The sequence below is a fragment of the Myotis yumanensis genome, unplaced genomic scaffold (genome assembly GCF_028538775.1).
Source record: "Myotis yumanensis isolate MYYU_CA2020_CCGP unplaced genomic scaffold, mMyoYum1.0.hap1 SCAF_3, whole genome shotgun sequence".
In the NCBI taxonomy this organism is placed as follows: Eukaryota; Metazoa; Chordata; class Mammalia; order Chiroptera; family Vespertilionidae; genus Myotis; species Myotis yumanensis.
The window spans coordinates 133,547,318-133,568,334 of NW_027223754.1; the positions used below are offsets into that span (position 1 = coordinate 133,547,318).

The window sequence follows — 21,017 nt, forward strand, 5'->3', positions numbered from 1 at the left end:
TCATCAATCTGTTCCATGTTTCCATGCCTGTTCGTTGAGTGACTGCCCCCTGGTGGTCACTGTGCATCATAGCTAACGGTCTAACTGTTGCTTAGGCTTTTATATATATACTAGAAGCTCGGTGCACAAAAATTTGTGCACTCAGGGGGGAGAGGGGGTCACTCAGCCCGTCCTGTGCCCTCTCGCAGTCTGAGATCCCTTGGGAGATAATGACCTGCTGGCTTAGGCCTGCTCCAGGGTGGCAGAGGGCAGGCCCAATCCCTAGGTGCAGCCCCTGGTGGGGCTCAGAGCAGGGCCGATTGGGGAGTTGGGGCGCTGCCCCTGTCATGCACAGAGCAGGGCGGATCAGGAGGTTTTGATGCCACCCCTAGTCATGGCTGATTGGGGGGTTGGGGCACCACCACCTGTCACACTCAAGGCAGGGTCGATAGGGAAGTTGCGGCGCCACCCCCTATCATGCACATAACAGGGCCAATCAGGGGCTTGGGGCGCTGCACCCTGTCACATACAGAGCCCCAGGGCAATAAGGGGGAAGGGAAGATCCCCACATCAGGCACAGAGCAGGGCTGATCAGGAGGTTGGGGCACCTTCCCCTGTCATGAACAGAGCAGGGTGGATAGGGAGGTTGTGGCCCTGCCCCCTGTCACACACAGAGCAGAGCCGATCAGGGGGTTGGGGCACCCCACCCTGTAAAACACAGAACCTCAGGGAGATCAGGGGGTTGGGGAGCTCCCCCCTAACAGGCACAGAGCAGGGCTGATCAGAGGGTTGGGTCACCTTCCCCTGTCAAAAACAGAGCAGGGCGGATAGGGAGGTTGTGGCCCCGCCCCCTGTCACTCAAAGAGCTTTAGGGTGATCAGGGGGTTTGGGTGCTGCCCCCTGTCACGCTGATCCCGGTGCCGGGAGGCCTCGCTGCTCCACTGATCCCGGTGCTGGAAGGCATATTACACTTTTACTATATAGGATAGAGGCCTGGTGCACGGGTGGGGGCCAGCTGGTTTGCCCTGAAGGTTGTCCTGGATCAGAGTGGTGGTCCCCACTGGGGTGCCTCGCCAGCCTGGGTGAGGGCATGATGGCTGCCAGCCTGAGTGAAGGCATGATGGCTGTTAGCAGCTGGTCACACCTCCTTCAGGGTGGGGGTCCCCACTGTGGTGCCTGGCCAGTCTGGGTGAGGAGCTGAGGGCCGTTTTCAGGCTGGTTGGTGACTGAAGCTCCCAACTGCTCCTTTTTTTCTTTTTTTTTTTATTCTGGGCCAGCTTTAGCTCTGAGGCTCAGCTCCATTTCTGAGGCCTCAGCTGCTGAAAGCAGGTTTCTGGCCTTTGTTTACCTTCTGTATTTGAAACAGTGTTGCGGTCCTGCTGGCTCAAGCCTGGCTAACTAACGCAGGTTTCTGGGGTTTGGTTTAGTTTCTATATTTGTTACAATGTTTCTTAGAGTTGCAGCTCAGTGGTCAGAAAGGCAGGCAGGGAAGCTTGGCTTCCTCCGTCACTGAAGCAAGCAAGCCTCCCTGTTTGTGTAAAGCTGCCTGGCTGCCGGTCTCCATCTTGGATGGCAGTTAATTTGCATATCTCCCTGATTAGCCTATGGGAAGGGTAGTGGAGGTACACTAATTACCATGTTTCTCTTTTATTAGATAGGATAGATATAGATATAGATATAGATATAGATATAGATATAGATATAGATAGATAGATTGCCTTGTAGCAATGAATACACCCTTCATTACATTTTTATAATAAAATAATTTATAAGCACTTCTTTTTTTAAAATATATTTTTATTGATATAAGAAAGGAAGGGAGAGAGAGATAGAAACATCAATGGTGAGAGAGAATCATTGATCAGCTTCCTCCTGCATGCCCCCTACTGAGGATCGAGCCTGCAATCTAGGCATGTGCCCTTGACCGGAATCGAACGCAGGACCTGTCAGTCTGCAGGCCAATGCTCTATCCACTGAGTCAAACAGGCTAGGGCTATAAGCACTTCTTTAAAGTGAGAAAAATGTTAAGCTTTCTCAGTTTAGGGTGCTAAAGGGATGCTGCCAGAGGAAGATGTGGGGAGCCGGCACGGCCATGGCATACTCAGCCCCAGGGCGCCTTATGTGCCATGCCAGCTCAGCCTGGTTCAGTGACCCTGAGTGGGGGGGTGAAAGGATTGAGAAAAGACAGACAAGAGAATGAAAGCTGGGTCTCAGTGGGACGCTGCTCCCTGATGAGGAGACAGCGCCAGCGCCCACAAGCCGTGTCTTTATTTTATAGCAAATGCCACGAGGCAAAGTAGGGGCGTGATCAAGTTGTTTACAGCATTCTCGTGAGTTTCAACCTCACTTAACTACGTGCACCCGAACTCTATCACAAGGCACGTAGGGCTACGTGTTTGGACCACAGTTTCAAGCTTACACCCACAGCCGTTGGCTATGATTGTGCTGGGAGGGCCCTGCCCTCCAGCTGGGACTTGCACGTGGCAATGAGAGGACCCTGTCCTTTCATTAGTCCGAGGCTTGAACCTGGCCAAAACACTGCAGCCGCGCCCCACAGGAAGAAGCTTTGCAATTTCTGGTATAGATGGGGGTAGGGTTGGCCTTGTGGCTGTGAGGACTCTGATGCAGCCCCAGAACACGATCCCTCTGCAACTGCAAAGCTTGGACCTAGTGATAACCTGTGTGCTATCCTTTCCACGGGGAAACAAAAGCCTGCCACACCTTCTACCCTAGCAAAGTCCACTCTTAATGCATGCCCATGCTCCTGACGGCTCATCACCTGCTCCCACCCTGCAGTGCAGAGAGCTGCCTATTGTTTGTTCAGGAACTATAAACTAGCTTTGGTCTGGCCAAACCAGGGAACTTCTCTACTGTCTGCTGGCTGAATCATACCTTCTCCAGTGATGTCTGAACCCCTTCCAAGTTTTTCCTTCCTTGGGTGCTCTTACTCAGCCCTAGGGCACCATGGAGAGTTTCTTTATATATTTAAGCTACTCCTCTGGTGTAAATAGTATTTAACCTTTTCCTGTGTAACCTACTGTATGCAAGCTATCCCTTGATTGGACCCGAACTACCACAGCATATATTTATGCAGATTATAAACTCCATAAAGGCTGGTGTGGCTTAGCACTCTCTCCCCTGTGCAATGCACTGGGCCTTCAGGGAGCACTCCACAATTATTTTTGATGAACAAATGACAAAATTTGCTTCGTGTCGGCTGGATCCATGGGAACTTGCATCTCATGACTGGGTTGTTTGAAAGACTCAACTGGGAGAGAACACTTACCATTTGGATAGTGTTTGGATAAACACAATACCAGCATTTTGAATAAATCAGATGCTTTTAGAAGATTTGGAAGATACTGTTGCATGTCTACCAGTCAACCTTCTATCCCTCTTTTTCTTCTACCCTACCGTGGAGCTTAAAAAATGTAAGATATCCTTTTCTAGCTCTTATTCAGCTAAAAGATAGCCATATTCATTCATTCATCCATTTATTAATTCATTGAATATATGTCAATAAGCCTACCATATGCCAGGTAGCTTTTCTAGGTTCCTAGGGTACCTTATTAAATCCCGTGCCTTCCTGGTACATACACTTAGAAGGGAGAAAGAGAATAAACAATAAACTTAAAAAATTAGTTGGGTCCAACAAAATATGAAAGGAAGTCTGTTTAGCATTTAAATTCCATCATAGAGGGCTATTTATATTACAAACTTTCATTAATATCTGTAACCATTTATTAACCTAAATCTCATACATGTAGTATGAAGAGAAGTCCATGGAATGTTAATGGAAATATGTTCCCTAGTTCTGGAGAAGACAATATCTATTGAAAAACAAGATGATATAGGAGAAAAGCAACAATGTCTGATATATTTATTTACTCTCTTAACTGTATGTTCTTTTTTTAAAAATATATTCTCATTGATTTCAGAGAGAAAAGGAGAGGGAGAGAGAGAGAGAAACACCATTGTTGAGAGAGAATCATCGATTGGCTGCCTCCTGCACACCCCGCACTGGGGATCAAGCCCGCAACCCGAGCATGTGCCTTTGACTGGATTTGAACCAGGACCCTTCAGTCTGCAGGCTAACGCTCTATTCACTGAGCCAAACTGGCCAGGGCTGCCTTAGTTCTTTTATTTTAGTTGAGGAAATAAAAATGTATATTTTTGCTCCATCTTTACCTTGAGATAGAATGAAATAAGATATTTATGGTATAGCCCTAGCTGGTTTGGCTCGGTGGATAGAACGTCAGCCTGCAGACTGAAGGGTCCCAGGTTCGATTCCAGTCAAGGGCATGTACCTTGGTTGCAGGCACATCCCCAGTCGGGGGTGTGCAGGAGGCAGCTGATTGATGTTTCTCTCTCATCGATGTTCCTAACTATCTCTCTCCCTTCCTCTCTGTAAAAAATCAATAAAATATGTTTTTTTAAAAGAGATATTTATGGTACAGAAAAATTGGATGGGAAACAATTGATATCTTTACACAAGGAATCAGAAAACACAGATTTGAGTATCAACTCTACAGCTTTCTTTCTCCTTAACTCTGGTAAATTTACATTTATAAAATTGAAATCTAAATTCCACCTATTCCTAAGTTAAGTCTCAGGAAATAGCTGGCAAGAAAGACACTTCTGAGCTTTTCCTTCTGTTTTTTTTTCTTTTCTCCACCCCCACTTTTATTAAGACTTCATGTTTTTTGAGTGATTTCAGAATTACAGCAAAATTGAGGGGAAGGTAGAGATTCCCCATACACTCCGTTCCTACACATACACATGCATAGCCTACTTCATTATCAACATCCTTCATCAACGAGGTATCTTTGTTAAAACTGATGAACCTAAATTGACACATCATAAGCACCCGAAGTCCATAATTTATATTACAGTTAACTTTTGGTTTTATACATTTTGTGGGTTTGGAAAAATGTATAATGAATGACATGTATTCATCATTACAGTATCATACCGAGTAATTTGAAGTCCTAAGAATCCTCTGTACTTAACTCTCATCATCTCTCTTCCTCCCCAGCACCCATGCAACCACTGACATCTTTACTGTTTCCATAGTTTTGCTTTTTAAGAATGTTATATAGTTGAAATCATACAGTAAGTAGCCTTATTAGATTTACTTCTTTCACCTAGCAATATGCATTTAAGTTGCCTCCATCTTTCATGGCTTGGTAGCTCATTTCTTATCCCACTATCTGGATGCATCACAGATTATTTAGCCATTCACCCATTAAAGGACATTTTAGTTACTTCCCAATTGTGGCAGTTATGAATAAAGCTGTTATAACATTCATATGCAAGTTTTTGTGTGGACATGCTTCCAACTCCTGTGGGAAAATACCAAGGAACATAATTACTGGTTCATAGGGTAAGAGTTTTGTAAGAAACCACCAAACTCTCTTCCAAAGTAGCCGTGCCATTTCGCATTTCTACTAGCAACAAATGAAAATTCCTATTGTTCCACATACCTGCCAGGATTTGGTGTTAGTGTTCTGGATTTTGGTCATTTTATTTTATTTAAATATATTTTATTGATTTTTTTTACAGAGAGGAAGGGAGAGGGATAGTGAGTTAGAAACATCGATGAGAGAGAAACATCAATTCAGCTGCCTCTTGCACGCCCCCTACTGGGGATGTGCCCGCAACCCAGGTACATGCCCTTGACCAGAATCAAACCTGGGACCCTTGAGTCTGCAGGCCGATGGTCTATCCGCTGAGCCAAACCAGCTAAGGCGATTTTGGTCATTTTAATAGGTGTGTGGTGGTATCTGGTTTTAATTTGAATTTCCCTTTATAGTAAGTATTGAAGTTGGGTGCATTGGCCCTTCAACATTGTTCTTATCCTAAAATACTCTGTTGGCTATTCGAGGTCTTGGTCTTCTCCATCTTTGTACTTTTCTAATGACCTGGATAGTGCTATGCACATTGTAGGCATATAATGCTTGTTATCATGAGGCATGGTTTATATAATGACCCACAAATATATGCAATAACATTTAAGTTTGCTCAGGGGGGGATTATAAATGTATATTATATAAATACTGTAGCTTTAACAGATTAAATACCCATACATATATGTGCATATATACATACTAGAGGCCCAATGCACAAAATTTGTGCAAGGGGTTCAGCCCTTGCAGCCATGGTGGCTGCCTCAGCCCTTGCAGTCCCGGCTTCATCCAGGAACGTTATCTGGAAGGATATCCAGATGGACGTCCAGAAGGTTGTTTGGCTGTTTGGTCTAATTAGCATATTATGCTTTTATTATTATAAACTAGAGGCCCGGTGCACAAAAATGTGTGCACTGGGGGGGGGTGTCCCTCAGCCCGGCCTGTGCCCTCTTGCAGTCTGGGACCCCTTGGGAGATAACGACCTGCTGGCTTAGGCCTGCTCCTGGGTGGCAGAGGGCAGGCCCAATCCCTAGGTGCAGCCCCTGGTCGGGCTCAGAGCAGGGCTGATTGGGGAGTTGGGGTGCCGCCCCCTGTCATGCACAGAGCAGGGCGGATTGGGAGGTTTCAATGCCACCCTCAGTCATGCTCAGGGTAGGGCCGATTGGGGGGTTGGGGCACCGCCCCCTGTCACACTCAAGGTAAGGTCGATGGGGAGGTTGCGGCGCCACCCCCTGTCACGCACAGAGCAGGGCCAATCAGGGGGTTGGGGCGCTGCCCCCTGTCGCACAGAGTAGGGCCGATAGGGGAGTTAGGGCACCGCCCCCTGTCACACACAGAGCAGGGCGGATCAGGGGGTTGGGGCACCGCCCTCTATCACCCACAGAGCAGAGCCGATCAGGGGGCTGGGGCGCCGCCACTGTCACACTCAGGGCAGGGCCGATGGGGAGGTTATGGCTCTACCCCATCACACACAGAGCAGGGCCCGTGGGGGGGGGGGGGGGCGGGCTGGTGCGCCGCACCCTGTCAACCACAGAGCCGCAGGGAAATCAGGGAATTAGGGAGCTCCCCCCTATCAGGCACAGAGCAGGGCTGACCAGGGGGTTGGGGCACCTTCCCCTGTCACGAAGAGTGCAGGGCGGATAGGGAGGTTGTGGCCCCACCCCCTGTCACACACAGAGCCCCAGGGTGATCAGGGGGTTTGGGCGCTGCCCCCTGTCACACTGATCCCGGTGCTGGGAGGCATATTACCCTTTTACTATATAGGATAGAGGCCTGGGGGCCAGCTGGTTTGCCCTGAAGGGTGTCCTGGATCAGGGTGGGGGTCCCCACTGGGGTGCCTGGCCAGCCTGAATGATGGGATGATGGCTGTTTGCAGCTGGTCACACACCCTTCAGGGTGGGGGGTCCCCACTGGGGAGCCTGGCCAGTCTGGGTGAGGGGCTGAGGGCTGCTTTCAGGCTGGCAGTTGTTGACTGAAGCTCCCAACTGCTCCTTTTTTTTCTCTTTTTTATTTTATTCTGGGCCAGCTTTAGCTCTGGCTCTAGCTCTGAGGCTTCGTATCTGGTTTGTTTGCCGTTCTATAATCGAAACAATGTATAACTTCAGCTCTGAGATCCCGGCAGGCTGAAAGCTGGTTTCTGGGGTTTTGTTTAGCTTCTTATTTGCAACATAGTACATAGTTGCTTAGAGTTGCAACTCAGAGGCTGGCAAGTCAGGCGGGGAACATTGGAGTCTGCAGTCACTAGAGCAAGCAAGCCTCCCTGCTCGCTTCAGTGCATGGCTTCCGGCCACCATCTTGGCTGACAGTTAATTTGCATGAGGATATGCTGATTAGCCAATGGGAAGGGTAGCGGTCGTACGCTAATTACCATGTTTCTCTTTTATTAGTGTAGGCTAGAGGCCCAATGCACAAAAATTTGTGCACTCCGGGGGGGGGGGGGGGGGGGGGGGTCCCTCAGCCCAGCCTGTGCCCTCTTGCAGTCTGGGACTCCTCAGGGGATGACCACCTGCTGGCTTAGGCCCGCTCCCTGGGGGATTGGGCCTAAGCTGACAATCAGACATTCCTCTGGCAGCCCAGCAGCCCTCGGGGGATATCCACTTGCCAGCGGGGAGTAGACCTAAGTTGCAGTCGGACATCCTTAGCGCTGCTGAGGAGGCAGGAGAGGCTCCCACCACCACTGCTGTACTGGCAGCCATCAGCCTGGCTTGTGGCTGAGCAGAGATCCCCCATGTGGGAGCGCACTGACCACCAGAGGGCAGCTCCTGCATTGAGCGGTTGCCCCCTGGTGGTCAGTGTGTGTCATAGTGACAAGTCATTCCCAGTCTTTTTGCTGTTAGGGTCAGTTTGCATATTACCCTTTTATTATATAGGATAGAGGCCTGGTGCATGGGTGGGAGCCGGCTGGTTTGCCCTGAAGGGTGTCCCGGATCAGGGTGGGGGGTCCTGCTTGTGTGCCTGGCCAGCCTGGGTGAGGGGCTGATGGCTGTTTTCAGCTGGTCACACCCCCTTCAGGGTGGGGGTCCCCACTGGGGTGCCTGGCAAGCCTGGATGAGAGGCTGAGGGCCATTTTCAGGCTGGCCACACCCCCTTTAGGTGGAGGTCCCCACTGGGGTGCCTGGCTAACCTGGATGAGGAGCTGATGGCTGTTTTCAGGCTGGCCACACCCCCTTTAGGGTGTGGGTCCCCACTGGGGTGCCTGGCCAGTCTGGGTGAGGGGCTGAGGGCCGTTTTCAGGCTGGCCGGCGACTGAAGCTCCCAGCCTCTCCTTTTTTTCTTTTTTTTTATTCTGGGATTTATTTAACTTCTATAATTGAAACTTTGTTGATGTCACTGGAGCTGAGAGCCAGCTCCTACTCGCTCCAGCTCTGAGGCCACTGCCTGCTGAAAGCAGGTGTCTGGGGTTTGTTTAGCTTCTATAATTGAAACTTTGTTGCTTTCGGAGCTCAGAGCTGGGCCGCGGCAGGCAGGGAACCTTGGCTTCCTCCATCACTGGAGCAAGCAAGACTCCTGCTCGCTCCAGCTCCGTGGCTGCCGGCCGCCATCTTGGTTGGATTAATTTGCATATTGCGCTGATTAGCCAATAGGAGGCGTAGCGATGGTATGGTCAATTACCAAGTTTGTCTATTATTAGATAGGATAGGCACACATGAATATACAACGTGCTAATAATTCTTCATTTGCAAATTCAAAATTATGTTAATGGAATGTTATGGAGCTTTAAAATATAAGATGTTCCTTTCCTAGCACTTATTGGCCATATTCATTCATTCATCCATTTGTTAAATCATTAAATATACATCAAAGGGCCTACTGTGGCAGGAAGTCGATCTAGGTACCTAGGATCAACATGCCCAACTTCAATACTTACTATAAAGGTAAATTCAAATTAAGACAACATGCCACTACACACCTATTAAAATGACCAAAATCCAGACCACTGACAACACCAGATGTGGCAAAGGCGTGGAACAATAGGAACTCTCATTTATTGCTGGTGGAGATGCAAAATGTTACAGCTACTTTGGAAGAGAGTTTGGTGGTTTCTTACAAAACTAAAACGAGTAGTAAACTTTAATGGTCATCTTTGAAATCTACTTTTGCTTTAGTTACCACCTTTAGTCTCTACATCTGCATAAATTATTTAGTATTGGTATCTATTAAATTATTTCATTTTGTACTTTTGATCATCTTTTTTGATAATACCTACAAAATTACTTTGTACATATATTGGAGACATTGCATAATGTTAGGATTGACTCAGAATACCTGTCTTTAACTGATCTTAAGCTTTCTAAAACATGAAAGTATTTTCAGAAATCTTTGTTAGCTATGCATTATCAGTAAGAAAGTCCAGTTCCTCCAGTCCTGGCCAGATGGCTCAGTTACTTGGAGCATCGTCCTGTACACCAAAAGGTTTTGTGTTCTATTCCTGGTCAGGACACATACCTAGGTTGTGGGTTCAATCCCTGGATAAGGCATGCACAGGAGGCAACCGATCCATGTTTCTATCTCACATCGATATTTCTGTCTCTACTTTCCTCTCTCTCTAAAAATCAATGACAAAATTTCCTTTGATGAGGATCTTTTAAAAAGTCCAATTACTCCACATTACTTTCAAACTTACCTAAAAATAGGCTTTCTTTTTAATCCAACCTTATTTTGCGTTACTTCTGTATGTGGAACCTCTGGTCCAGGCAGACTGACTCTTCAATGTTCCACAAATATATACAGGGTGAGGCAAAAGTAGGTTTACAGTTACTCGTATGGAAAATAATAAATAATTAATAAATCATAATACAAAAATAAATTCTGTATTTCATATACTTACAACTGTAAACTTCCTTTTGCCCAACCCTTTATTCACATTTTATCCCTTTCCTTTGTTTAAATCACTTTCTTCTACTTCTTTCCTTACTTAAATCCCAAATGTCATTGTAGGTACAAAAAAGAAATTCCTCACCCATTTCAACTACATTTGCCATTTCACTTCTTTAATGTATTTTATTCCATGTTCAGAAAAATTAGTACCATGTTAAAATGGCTTACATTTCATGATAATTTAGACATGCTCAAAGAAGAAATTGACTTTGGGATGATTCTACACTATTACAGAGAAATTGTGGATTCTCAATCCTGGTAACTTTGAAAATGGAATATGTCCTGGAACATGCAGAGATGATTAGGAGGCAACTGGAAGCCTAAACTAGATATACAGTGATCATGGTTATTCAATAAATGGTTCATGAATGAATGAACAAGAACTACATTAATTATATTGTACTTTTACTAAGTTATATATTTTAGTCCATAGAGAAATAAAAGGCAATTAAGACTGGTTTTGGAATAAGAAAAGATAGGTTCAAGTTGCTACTATACCTTGCTAAGTTTTTTGTGCCAAAAGAAAATTAAATAAACTCTCTAAGTCTTATTTATATTAGTGGTCAAAGAAAAATAATCATTATAAATAAGAATGATAATTAAAATAAATGTGTATAGTTATAAATTGCCATAGTAATAAAATTATTATTATTGTAATCTATCATTTATTTTAAGTATGAAATGAGAAAATTAATTGAGAAAACCAAAACCATTTGAGGAAATCAAATATTTTTTCTCAATATTGTCTAAGTGAGGAAATCTCTTGGCATATGCCTTTTATAAGTGGCATTTAAAAAATAATAATCTAACCTCTTTCAGCTCTATTTAAACCATAAGGTAGATTAGAAAGCTGGGTAGCAGAAGACTGCCTTGGTTTCTCATAGGAGAACAGTGAGACCTAAAAGGAAAAGAACAGAAAATGGGAAATTCACAAAGAAAAGTAGCATGTATTGTTTGAGATGGCTGACATGCTGAAAGTATGCTGGTTCTGCTATAATTTGACACACAGAAAAGGAGGACAATTTTGTCTGTGAGTTGTTAAAAATTAAGCAACAGCAAAATAAAACATACAACAATAACAAACAAGATATCAGCACATACTATTATTTAAGTCCTTACTATAATTTAGGCCATATAGCACATGCTTTACATATATTTTTACAAATTTCTTCTTCAGGAAAACTCTGTGAAATAGACATTATTATTTATATTTTTCAGACAAACTCATTTTTAGAGGTTAAATAATTTACTCACAGTTACACAACTTACATGTAATTGTACCATTGGTATTTTAAACCTGAGTTTATCTGATTTTAAAGAATATATATTACAAATATTATAGCAACATTAAAAGAGAAATATCTAGTAAAGTTCAAAGGCCTAAAGAGTTTTATAGCTGCAGCCCATAAACTATTCTCTTGCAAAGCTAAAAGAAATCCTTTAGTTTTAATAAGGTGACAAGTGTTTGAGAGAGAAACAGGGAAGGCTGGAGGTAAAAGAGCTGCCAAAGTACCAAAGCTATAAGTGCTTGGCTCAGAGCCCTGGAGGCCTAGGACCCAAGGACTTTGGAGGTTAAAAGATTTCTATAAAAAACAGGCTATGCCAAGTTTTTAATCAAGCGACTATTAAGAGTAGGTTTCTCATAAGTTGAGCCCATGTGCCTAGATACGTCAATATCTTATCTCAATTGTTTCTTCTTTTACAGCTATGTGTAGGTGCAATTATAAAGAACATTTTTTATTAAGGACTTTTATGTGCCAGGTATTGTTCTAAATGCTCTACACTTGATCCTGAAGACAATTTAACAAGGTTAAGTACTTCCATTATCATTTCCATTTTAAGGATGAGAAAATTAAGTCATGATTAAAATCCAGGCAAATTAATGTCAGAGCCTTTATTATTATTACTAGAGGCCCCGGTGCACGAAATTCGTGCACTTGGATGGGGGGCCCTCAGCCCAGCCTGCCCCCTCTCACAGTCTGGAAGACCTCAGGGGATGTCCTACTGACAGCTTAGGAGCAGGCCTAAGCTGCAGTCTGGCCTCCCTCTGCAGGAAGCGACCGGGCTGATCTGGGGAAGGGGCCACCCCCATCACCCCGCTGCTGCTGCCACTGCTGCCTGCCACAGCCGCCAAGGTGTTTTCATCAACACAAACTCCAGTCCCTTCACCATGAAAAAATGACAACTTTCTTTAGGCATTTTCAAGATGTCTCTTTCATAGGATATGACATTTCTTTCTTTCTTTTTTTTATCCTCACCTGAGGATATGTTTCCATTGATTTTTAGAGAGCGTGGAAGAGAGAGGGAAAGACAGAAAGAAACATCAATGTGAGAGGAACACTTTCATTGGTTGCCTCCTGCATGAGCCCTGACCTGGGCCTTGGCCAGGGAGGAGCCTGCAACCTAGGTACATGCCCTTGATTAGACTTGAACCCAGACCCTGCGGTCTGCAGGCCGAGGCATTATCCACTGAGCCAAACCGGCTAGGGCAGGATATGACATTTCTTAGCTCCTCCAGCAGCGGACCTTTGTTTTTTCCTCCAGGAGTGTGGTGAAAAACCCTCGATCACCTTCTTGGATTCTTATTATCCAAGTTACCACGAACACTGCGAGTGGTGTCCTGGGAGCTTAGCCAATGAGCGGTCAGAAAAGGTGTTTCCTCTGTGGCTCACGTGCAGAGGCGGGACTGCTGACATGTGGTGGCTGGCAGGCTCCCGTCTCCACTCCAAGCCTGCTCAAGCCACCGCTGGCAGGCCCCCCATCTCTCTCTGCTCCGGGCCTGCTCAAGCCACCACGGCCGGCACTGGCAGGGCCCCCTGTCTGTCTCCGCTCTGGGCCTGCTCAAGCCACCGCAGTATCCGTGGCTTGCCTCACCTCCCACGCAGCCCCCTCCTGCCCACCTGCATGCGCAGCCTCCTCCTAAGTGGATGTGACGTTATGGCATCCTGGACAATTTGCATATTACCTCTTTATATATATATAGATGCTGATGTTATAATCTATACTAATAAAAGAATAATATGTTAATTAGGGCAGACATTTTCCGGACGTCCATCCGGACAAAGTCACAGCAGCCTTGAGCCCTGGTGGCTGTGAGGCCCGGTGCCCAGGCCTCGCAGTCACCGTGGCTGGAAGTGACAGCAGCAGTAGGGTGATGATGGCGGCGCCTTCCCCTGATTAGCCTGGTTTCCTCCCACAGAGGGAGGCCAGACTGTGGCTTAGGCCTGCTCACCGTGGGAAGTGGGCCTAAGCCATCTGTAGGACATCCCCTGAGGGCTCCCGGACCATGAGAGGGGGCAGGCCGGGCTGAGGGATCCCCACCCAGTGCATGAATTTTCATGCATCAAGGCCTCTAAGTAAACTAATAATTACAATAATTAAGTAAGTAGTATTGCTATCTAATGAAAAAGTTTTTTTCCAAAGGGGCATCTTTAAATTGTAACTTAGTAAGTAGATTTAGAAATCAGTAATATTTTTAATAATGTTACTTATTGACAATTAATTGGAATTACAGTGAGAATAGCCTTATTACAGCTTATTAGAAAATGTGTTAAGAAATGAACTCTATATAATGATCTTTTATACTCTACAATCTATGATTTTATGCCACAGAAGTGAAAGATGAAGCATGAGCATTTAAGAAAAGTTGCTGAGCCCTAACTGGTTTGGCTCAGTGGATGAAGCGTTGGCCTGCGGACCGAGAGGTCCTGGGTTCGATTCCTGTCAAGAGCATGTACCTTGGTTACGGGCACATCCCCAGTAGGAGGTGTGCAGGAGGCAGCTGATCGATGTTTCTCTCTCATCGATGTTTCTAATACTCTATCCCTCTCCCTTCCTCTCTGTGAAAAATCAATAAAATATATTTTAAAAAAAAGAAAGGTTGCTAATTTATTGAGCTATTTGTGTTTTAACATTCAGGTGATTCCTTATTAAAAAAAAAAAAACAACTTTGAGGCTTTTGGCACGGCGTGCAGTCCAGGACCGCCTCGTCGGACTTGGTTTGCCGCAACCCCACAGATCCCAAGAAATGACCAGCCCCACCTGACTCCTGGGAAGACAGCCTCTGAGCCTGCAGCATGTCCTGCCTGAGCGTCTTCCTGTGTACCTGAGGCCTTGGCCACAGTGTAGCTATTGGATCAGGGTTATTCATTAAATGTGTCCCAAATGCAAAAAAAAAAAACAAAAACAAAAAACTTTGAAAAAGGAGACAAATGTACTACTATTTGTAATACCTTAAACAATAAATTTAAAAAAATAAAAGAAAAAATAAAAGAAACTTTGATATTCTGTAAAAGCATAAAGCATTTTTTTGTTTCTGTTTCATATGATGTGTTCCTTTTTACCTACACTACTCTAAAGTGATATCATATGAGTTTGCAATATGCAGAGCTTAAAATGAATATAGTATTATTCATTATTTTGTGTGGCACAGGTTGATTCCTTTTGAAATGATATATATATTAAAGAATTGATGTTATTAATACATATGTTAACAATGTAAAAACTGTATTAGGTGAATAAGCATAAGGTATTTTATCTTAATCATATTGACTACAGCAAACTTTTAGTGTCTACATTCTATACTCAGGTAAGAAAAATCCAAGCACTCTAAGAACTTCAAAGCCTGATAAATATATTTAAGCTAGACATACTAAAATTATTTCAAAAGCAAATTAAAATTTGTCAAAATTAACTTGCATATTTCAATGATTTTAATTGACTAGGATCTAATTATTAAGTACCTATATAAAAAGTAAAAGAGTCATTTTGAAGTCATTTACCCAAAAAGTACCATCCAGATCATTGAATTTTTCACATTCAATCAAATATTGAATTTATGTGTACATAACTATAATATCAATGAGTAATAAACCTTTTTCAAGAATAATAATATATATATAATGAAATGTAACTTAAAAAATTGACTTCTGAATCAAAAAGCTACTAGACTTAATACATGAATTTGGCAATGTAGCAGGATACAAAATTAACCCCAAGAAATCTGAGGCATTTCTATACACCAATAGTGAACTTTCAGAAAGAGAGATTAGAAAAACAATCCCATTTACCATCGCACCAAAAAAATTAAGATACCTAGGAATAAACTTAACTAAAGAGGTTAAAGGCCTCTACTCAGAAAACTACAGGACATTGAAAAAAGAGATAGAGGAAGACATAAACAGATGGAAGAACATACCATGTTCTTGGATTGGTAGAATCAACATCATTAAAATGTCCATACTACCCAAAGCAATCTATAAATTCAACGCACTTCCCATTAAAATACCAATGGCCTTCTTCAAAGATCTAGAACGAACTCTCCAAAAATTCATCTGGAATAAAAAAAGACCCCGAATAGCTGCAACGATCCTGAGAAAGAACAAAGTAGGTGGGATCTCAATGCCAGATATCAAGCTGTATTACAAAGCCACTGTTCTCAAAACTGCCTGGTACTGGCACAAGAACAGACATATAGATCAGTGGAATAGAATAGAGAGTCCAGAAATTAGCCCGAACCAATATGCTCAATTAATTTTTGACAAAGGAGGCATGAACATACAATGGAGCCAAGATAGTCTCTTCAATAAATGGTGTTGGGAAAATTGGACAGATATATGCAAGAAAATGAAACTAGACCACCAACTTACACCATACACAAGAATAAACTCAAAATGGATAAAGGACTTAAATGTACGACAGGAAACCATAAAAATTCTAGAAGAATACAAAGGCAACAAAATCTCAGACATATGCCAAAATAATTTCTTCACTGATACAGCTCCTAGGGCAGTTGAAACTAAAGAGAAACTGAACAAATGGGACTACATCAAAATAAAAAGCTTCTGCACAGCAAAAGAAACCATCAACAAAACAACAAGAAAACCCACCTCGTGGGAAAACATATTTGCCAACGTCATATCTGATAAGGGCTTAATCTCCAAAATTTATAGGGAACTCATACAACTTAACAAAAAGAAGATAAACTATCCAATCAAAAAATGGGAAAAGGATCTAAATAGACACCTTTCAAAAGAGGACATTCAGAAAGCCAAGAGACATATGAAAACATGCTCAAAGTCACTAATCATCCGAGAGATGCAAATCAAAACAACAATGAGGTACCATCTCACACCTGTCAGAATGGCCATCATCAACAAATCAACAAACGACAAGTGCTGGAGAGGATGTGGAGAAAAAGGAACACTTGTGCACTGCTGGTGGGAATGCAGACTGGTGCAGCCACTATGGAAGGCAGTATGGAGGTTCCTCAAAAAATTGGAAATGGAACTCCCATTTGACCCTGTGATCCCACTTCTAGGAATATATCCCAAGAAACCAGAAACACCAATCAGAAAGGATATATGTACCCAGATGTTCATAGCAGCACAATTCACCATAGCTAAGATCTGGAAACAGCCTAAGTGCCCATCAGTAGATGAATGGATTAGAAAACAGTGGTACATCTACACGATGGAATACTATGCTGCTGTTAAAAAGAAGGAACTCCTACCATTTGCAACAGCATGGATGGAACTGGAAAGCATTATGCTAAGTGAAACAAGCCAGTCAATGAAGGAAAAATACCACATGATCTCACTCTTTCATGGATAATTAAGACCATTACAAACTTTTGAACAATAATAAATACAGTGGCAGAGCTGTCTCAAACTGATTGTTGGACTGCAGTGGGAAGGCCAGGGAGGGTTGGGGGACAGGAGGGAGGGGAGTAAGAGATCAACCGAAGGACTTGTATGCACCCATATAACCATAACTAATGGACATAAGACACTGGGGGGTAAGGGAGGGCAGGGGCTTGTCAAGGGCGGGGGGGAAAAAAGGACACTTATGTAATACCCTTTGTAATACTTTAAGCGAAAAAAAAAAAATTGACTTCTGAGGTTCAGTATACTTTAGGGAAGTTAACAAAATCCTATATAATAAAAGGCTTATATGCAAATTGACCGAAGGGTGGAACAACCAGAACAAACAAACAACCAAACAACCAGTCGCTATGATATGCGATGACCACCAGGGGGCGTGTGTGGAACATGGCGGGTGTTGGCTGCAGCGGGATGGTAGAGCAGGTGATCGGGGCACGAGACCAGGGCAGGGCGCCAGTCGCTGTCATCGAAATGAGTCTCTGGTGGTTACTGAAAATTCTTTGCTCCCACACACGGCAGTCCCGCCCGGTGCTCACACCTACTGCCAGCGCCAGCCCCGCTGGCATCCACTGCTGGCACCAGCCCACTCGCACCCGCAGCCAGCACTGGAGACGGTGCTCGCACCCGCTGCCAGTGCCTGGTGCCGGTCCCAGTCACTTGGTACCATCAGTGGGTGCAAGCGGCAGCTGCTGGCCCTGATCTCTCCTGAGGGCTTCTCCACTGCCCCCTGCTCCTGAGGGGTGATCAGGGCTGCAGCCACCACTCACACCCACTGATGGTGCTGGTGGCCCATTAATGGAGCCGGCCCTGCTCACATCCGCTGCTGGCGCCGGCCCCAATCACTCTGTGCTGTCAGTGTGTGGGAGCGGCAGTGGGAACAGGGCTGCCAGCAGACAGGGGACCAGGGCCGCGGTGGGAGGAGCTGGGTGGGGGTGCGGATGGTGGGCCGAGACCCATCCCTGTGCCTACAGCAGCCTCACCGCCCACAGTTCCTTTCAAGGTGCATGAATTCGTGCACTGGGCCCCAGTATGATATAAAAAGAACATCTTTTATACAATAATATTTTAAAATACATTTCAAAATCCTTAGGGTTTACACCCTAAGTGAAGAGCTTGAAAAAATTAGGCTCTATTAGCCCCAAATACCACAAGATATAGATATTTATTTATTTGTTTTTAAATATGTTTTTTATTGATTTTTAGAGAGAGAGAAAGGGAGAGGTAGAAGGGAGAGAGAGATAGAAACATTGATGAGAGAGAAACATCGATTGGCTGCCTCCTGCACACCCCCTAATGGGGATCAACCCAAACATCTGCCTGGACTGGAATTAAACCAGTAACCTCTTGGTGCATGGGTTGATGCTCAACCACTGAGCCACATTGGCCTGGCAAGAGATAGATAATTTTAAAGTATTCATATTTTTTCAGCGTTAACCACAGTGCAATTCTTATTGAAACCATGACAAAAGGGAATAGATGTGTGACAGATTTACAAATGCAAAAAGCCATCATTAATAAATATAAACTGTCATCTGTTCAATGAAAATAGTTTTTTAAATCATGTTTTTGACAGTATAAGATTATCTAAATTCTGCTATTTTTTTAAAGTTTCCTTTAAAAATTAACTCTACCTACAACATCTATTAAATCAATGGCAGAAGTCCAAGTTACACTACTTTGATATATAAATCCAACTTTTTACAATTAGCCTAAAAAAATTCCTTTTAGAACTAAATGATCAAAGAATTCCATATGATCCATCAGGGACTGGAAGAGTAGATCATTGAGTCACAGAATATAATTAAAATAGCTGTGCTGTTAATTTTAGAAATAATTTAATTTTGTTTATATCAAAAGAAGACATTTAAGGAAAGAAAAAAAATTCAAATACACATTTTTGGGCAGTTCTGGTTGCTGGCATTCTACCCCCTATATGTAAAAGAATGCTTGTTGGCATTAGGTTCCATCAATTCATTTGTGATTTCTAAATTAATTCTGAAGGAAACCACAACTTACTTGAAGATCCCTCTGAGTGTCTGTGTGCCTGATTTTTTTTTTCCTTCTTCACAGACAAAGCACTTCCACTGGTCATGGAAAAAAGCTCTAAATCCGTGTCTTCTCTGCTTACAAGTCTTGCCTGGGAGCAATGGGAGAGAATGTATACAATCATGAAACAAAATATGGCATTTTCTGAATGCAGCTCACATTACCCCAAATAAACAAACAGGCTCTGTCAAACAACCTTCTTCAAAATGATACCACAATCCTTTATTGCAGCCCAGGCAGAACAAATGCACTATGTCAAAGCATTTTTCGCAAATAAGAGTCGATTTTAAAATTGAGGTTTGCTCTTTGCGTCTGTACAACAAGAGAAAACATTTTAGTATAGTAATTTTGATGAAAATCAATCTTAAAGGCAACTGATGAAACTTTACACAGTTTAACATCACTTATTTACCAAGAACATTATTTAGTTCTTAAGCGAATGTTCGAAATGTCATATAGGGTTATGTTCTGCAATATTTATATTTAACACTTTTAAGTATTAGTTTTCTCAGTAAAATTCCCTTAAATGTCTTTCATCCCATATTTGTATATTATAAAGTCACAAAAGATATCTACCTTCTCATTGCAACAATTAGTAATATAAAAATACTATACATTAAGTCTAATTTGGGGATAATGATAGATATATAAAATTTTCAAAATATACTAGGACATAAGAACTAGGTAATTTATTGTATCTAAAATTACCATCTGAATTTTTATTACTATTTTGGACTGAACCTAAGAGTTGAAAAACTTGCTTCTTGCCTATAAAATATTGTTTTACAGAATGTCTAATATCATTAAGTAAAGATTTATCAGGATCCAGGCACGAAGTGGGGGAAAATGAAGTGATGGAAAGCAAACCAGCTTCAAAGTAGCTGGAATTTAACCCAAACCACAGGATGTTTGAAATCCTGTGAGTAAGCATTGTCTTTAATGTTTGATGTGAGAAGAATTTAAATAAAGCCATAAAATCATCACTGTGGTTAAAAAGCTGTCCCTATATGATGAGCTAGAAAAACTCATGAAACCAGCATCTAATGATGATCATCCCCTTTCAAATTCAGATGTTTGTCTTTCCCTTTACATTCCCCTTCCCCCTTCTCCCCATCCTTACATGCATGAACTTCTCATTGTTAAGTCAGCCAGTTTGCTATTGCCAAACTCAGAATAGAAACCATTCTATAATGTCAGTCAGGAAAACAACTGGATTGTCAAAAAACCTTAGCAGAAAACTGTTTAAAATGAAATAAGGAACACTTGGCTTCCAATATACACTTGTGATTAGTAAGAAAAGTGTTACAAATTCTTCATTTCAATTACTACACAAAAGCATGTGTCTAATGTTCCCATGAGACTAGCTTCACCAACACTAAGACTTCAAAACAAAACAAAACAAAAAACAACAGTCCAAGAATGAGAAGGAAATACCAAAACAATACCACAGTTTCTGTGAGACCAGTTACAAAACAAGGGAAACAATGTTAACTACATAGGTGACCTGCCTGCTGGCTAAAGAGGTGTTAACTATAAGCCTTAAGATTTTAAGATTAGTATTTATTCACTTCAATTTGATGACATGAATTTACTATGCCTAAATAGAAAGTAGAAACCCACCCCTCCCCAAATAAGACAATATCTACATACCAAGAAAATATTTGTGAATACATGCCTTCCAAAAATCTGTCATCTGAGCCATTTGCACCCAAAGAGTGCTTCTTCGGAGATAGAAAACCATTAAGGTCAGTTACTAATTCAGTCAGATTATATATAACAGGGATTCAAGTTTAGAAGTGAGATTTAGCCAGAATTCATGACTTCACAATGCTGTCACTTGGCAGCTGAAATGCAAACCTAGAAATTTTGTCAAGGGTGCATTAGTGCATCTGACACAGCCACACATGCATGAATGTTCAGATTCTATTTTTGAAAACATTGGTTTTCAAATTGAACATCATTATTTCCATTACTGTTAACAAATAGGAAAATCATAAAATCATAAATATGATACATCTTTCGTTCTATATTATGCAAAATGGACATA

General features: G+C 42.9%; 1 protein-coding gene across 8 annotated transcripts in view; it reads right to left on the reverse strand.

Annotated features, from left to right (window-relative positions):
* LRRIQ1 (leucine rich repeats and IQ motif containing 1) overlaps positions 1-21,017 on the reverse strand; it is a 243,591-nt gene that overhangs the window by 32,870 nt on the left and 189,704 nt on the right. For 6 of the 8 annotated variants that reach the window (XM_070409621.1, XM_070409624.1, XM_070409622.1 and 3 more), the window contains one exon: positions 18,941-19,061. In XM_070409621.1, coding sequence (XP_070265722.1) covers positions 18,941-19,061 — 121 coding nt within the window. Of the gene's footprint in view, positions 1-11,071; positions 11,161-18,940; positions 19,062-19,187; positions 19,283-21,017 lie in introns of those variants that run through there. The other 2 variants (XM_070409623.1, XM_070409626.1) reach the window with 2 other exon arrangements.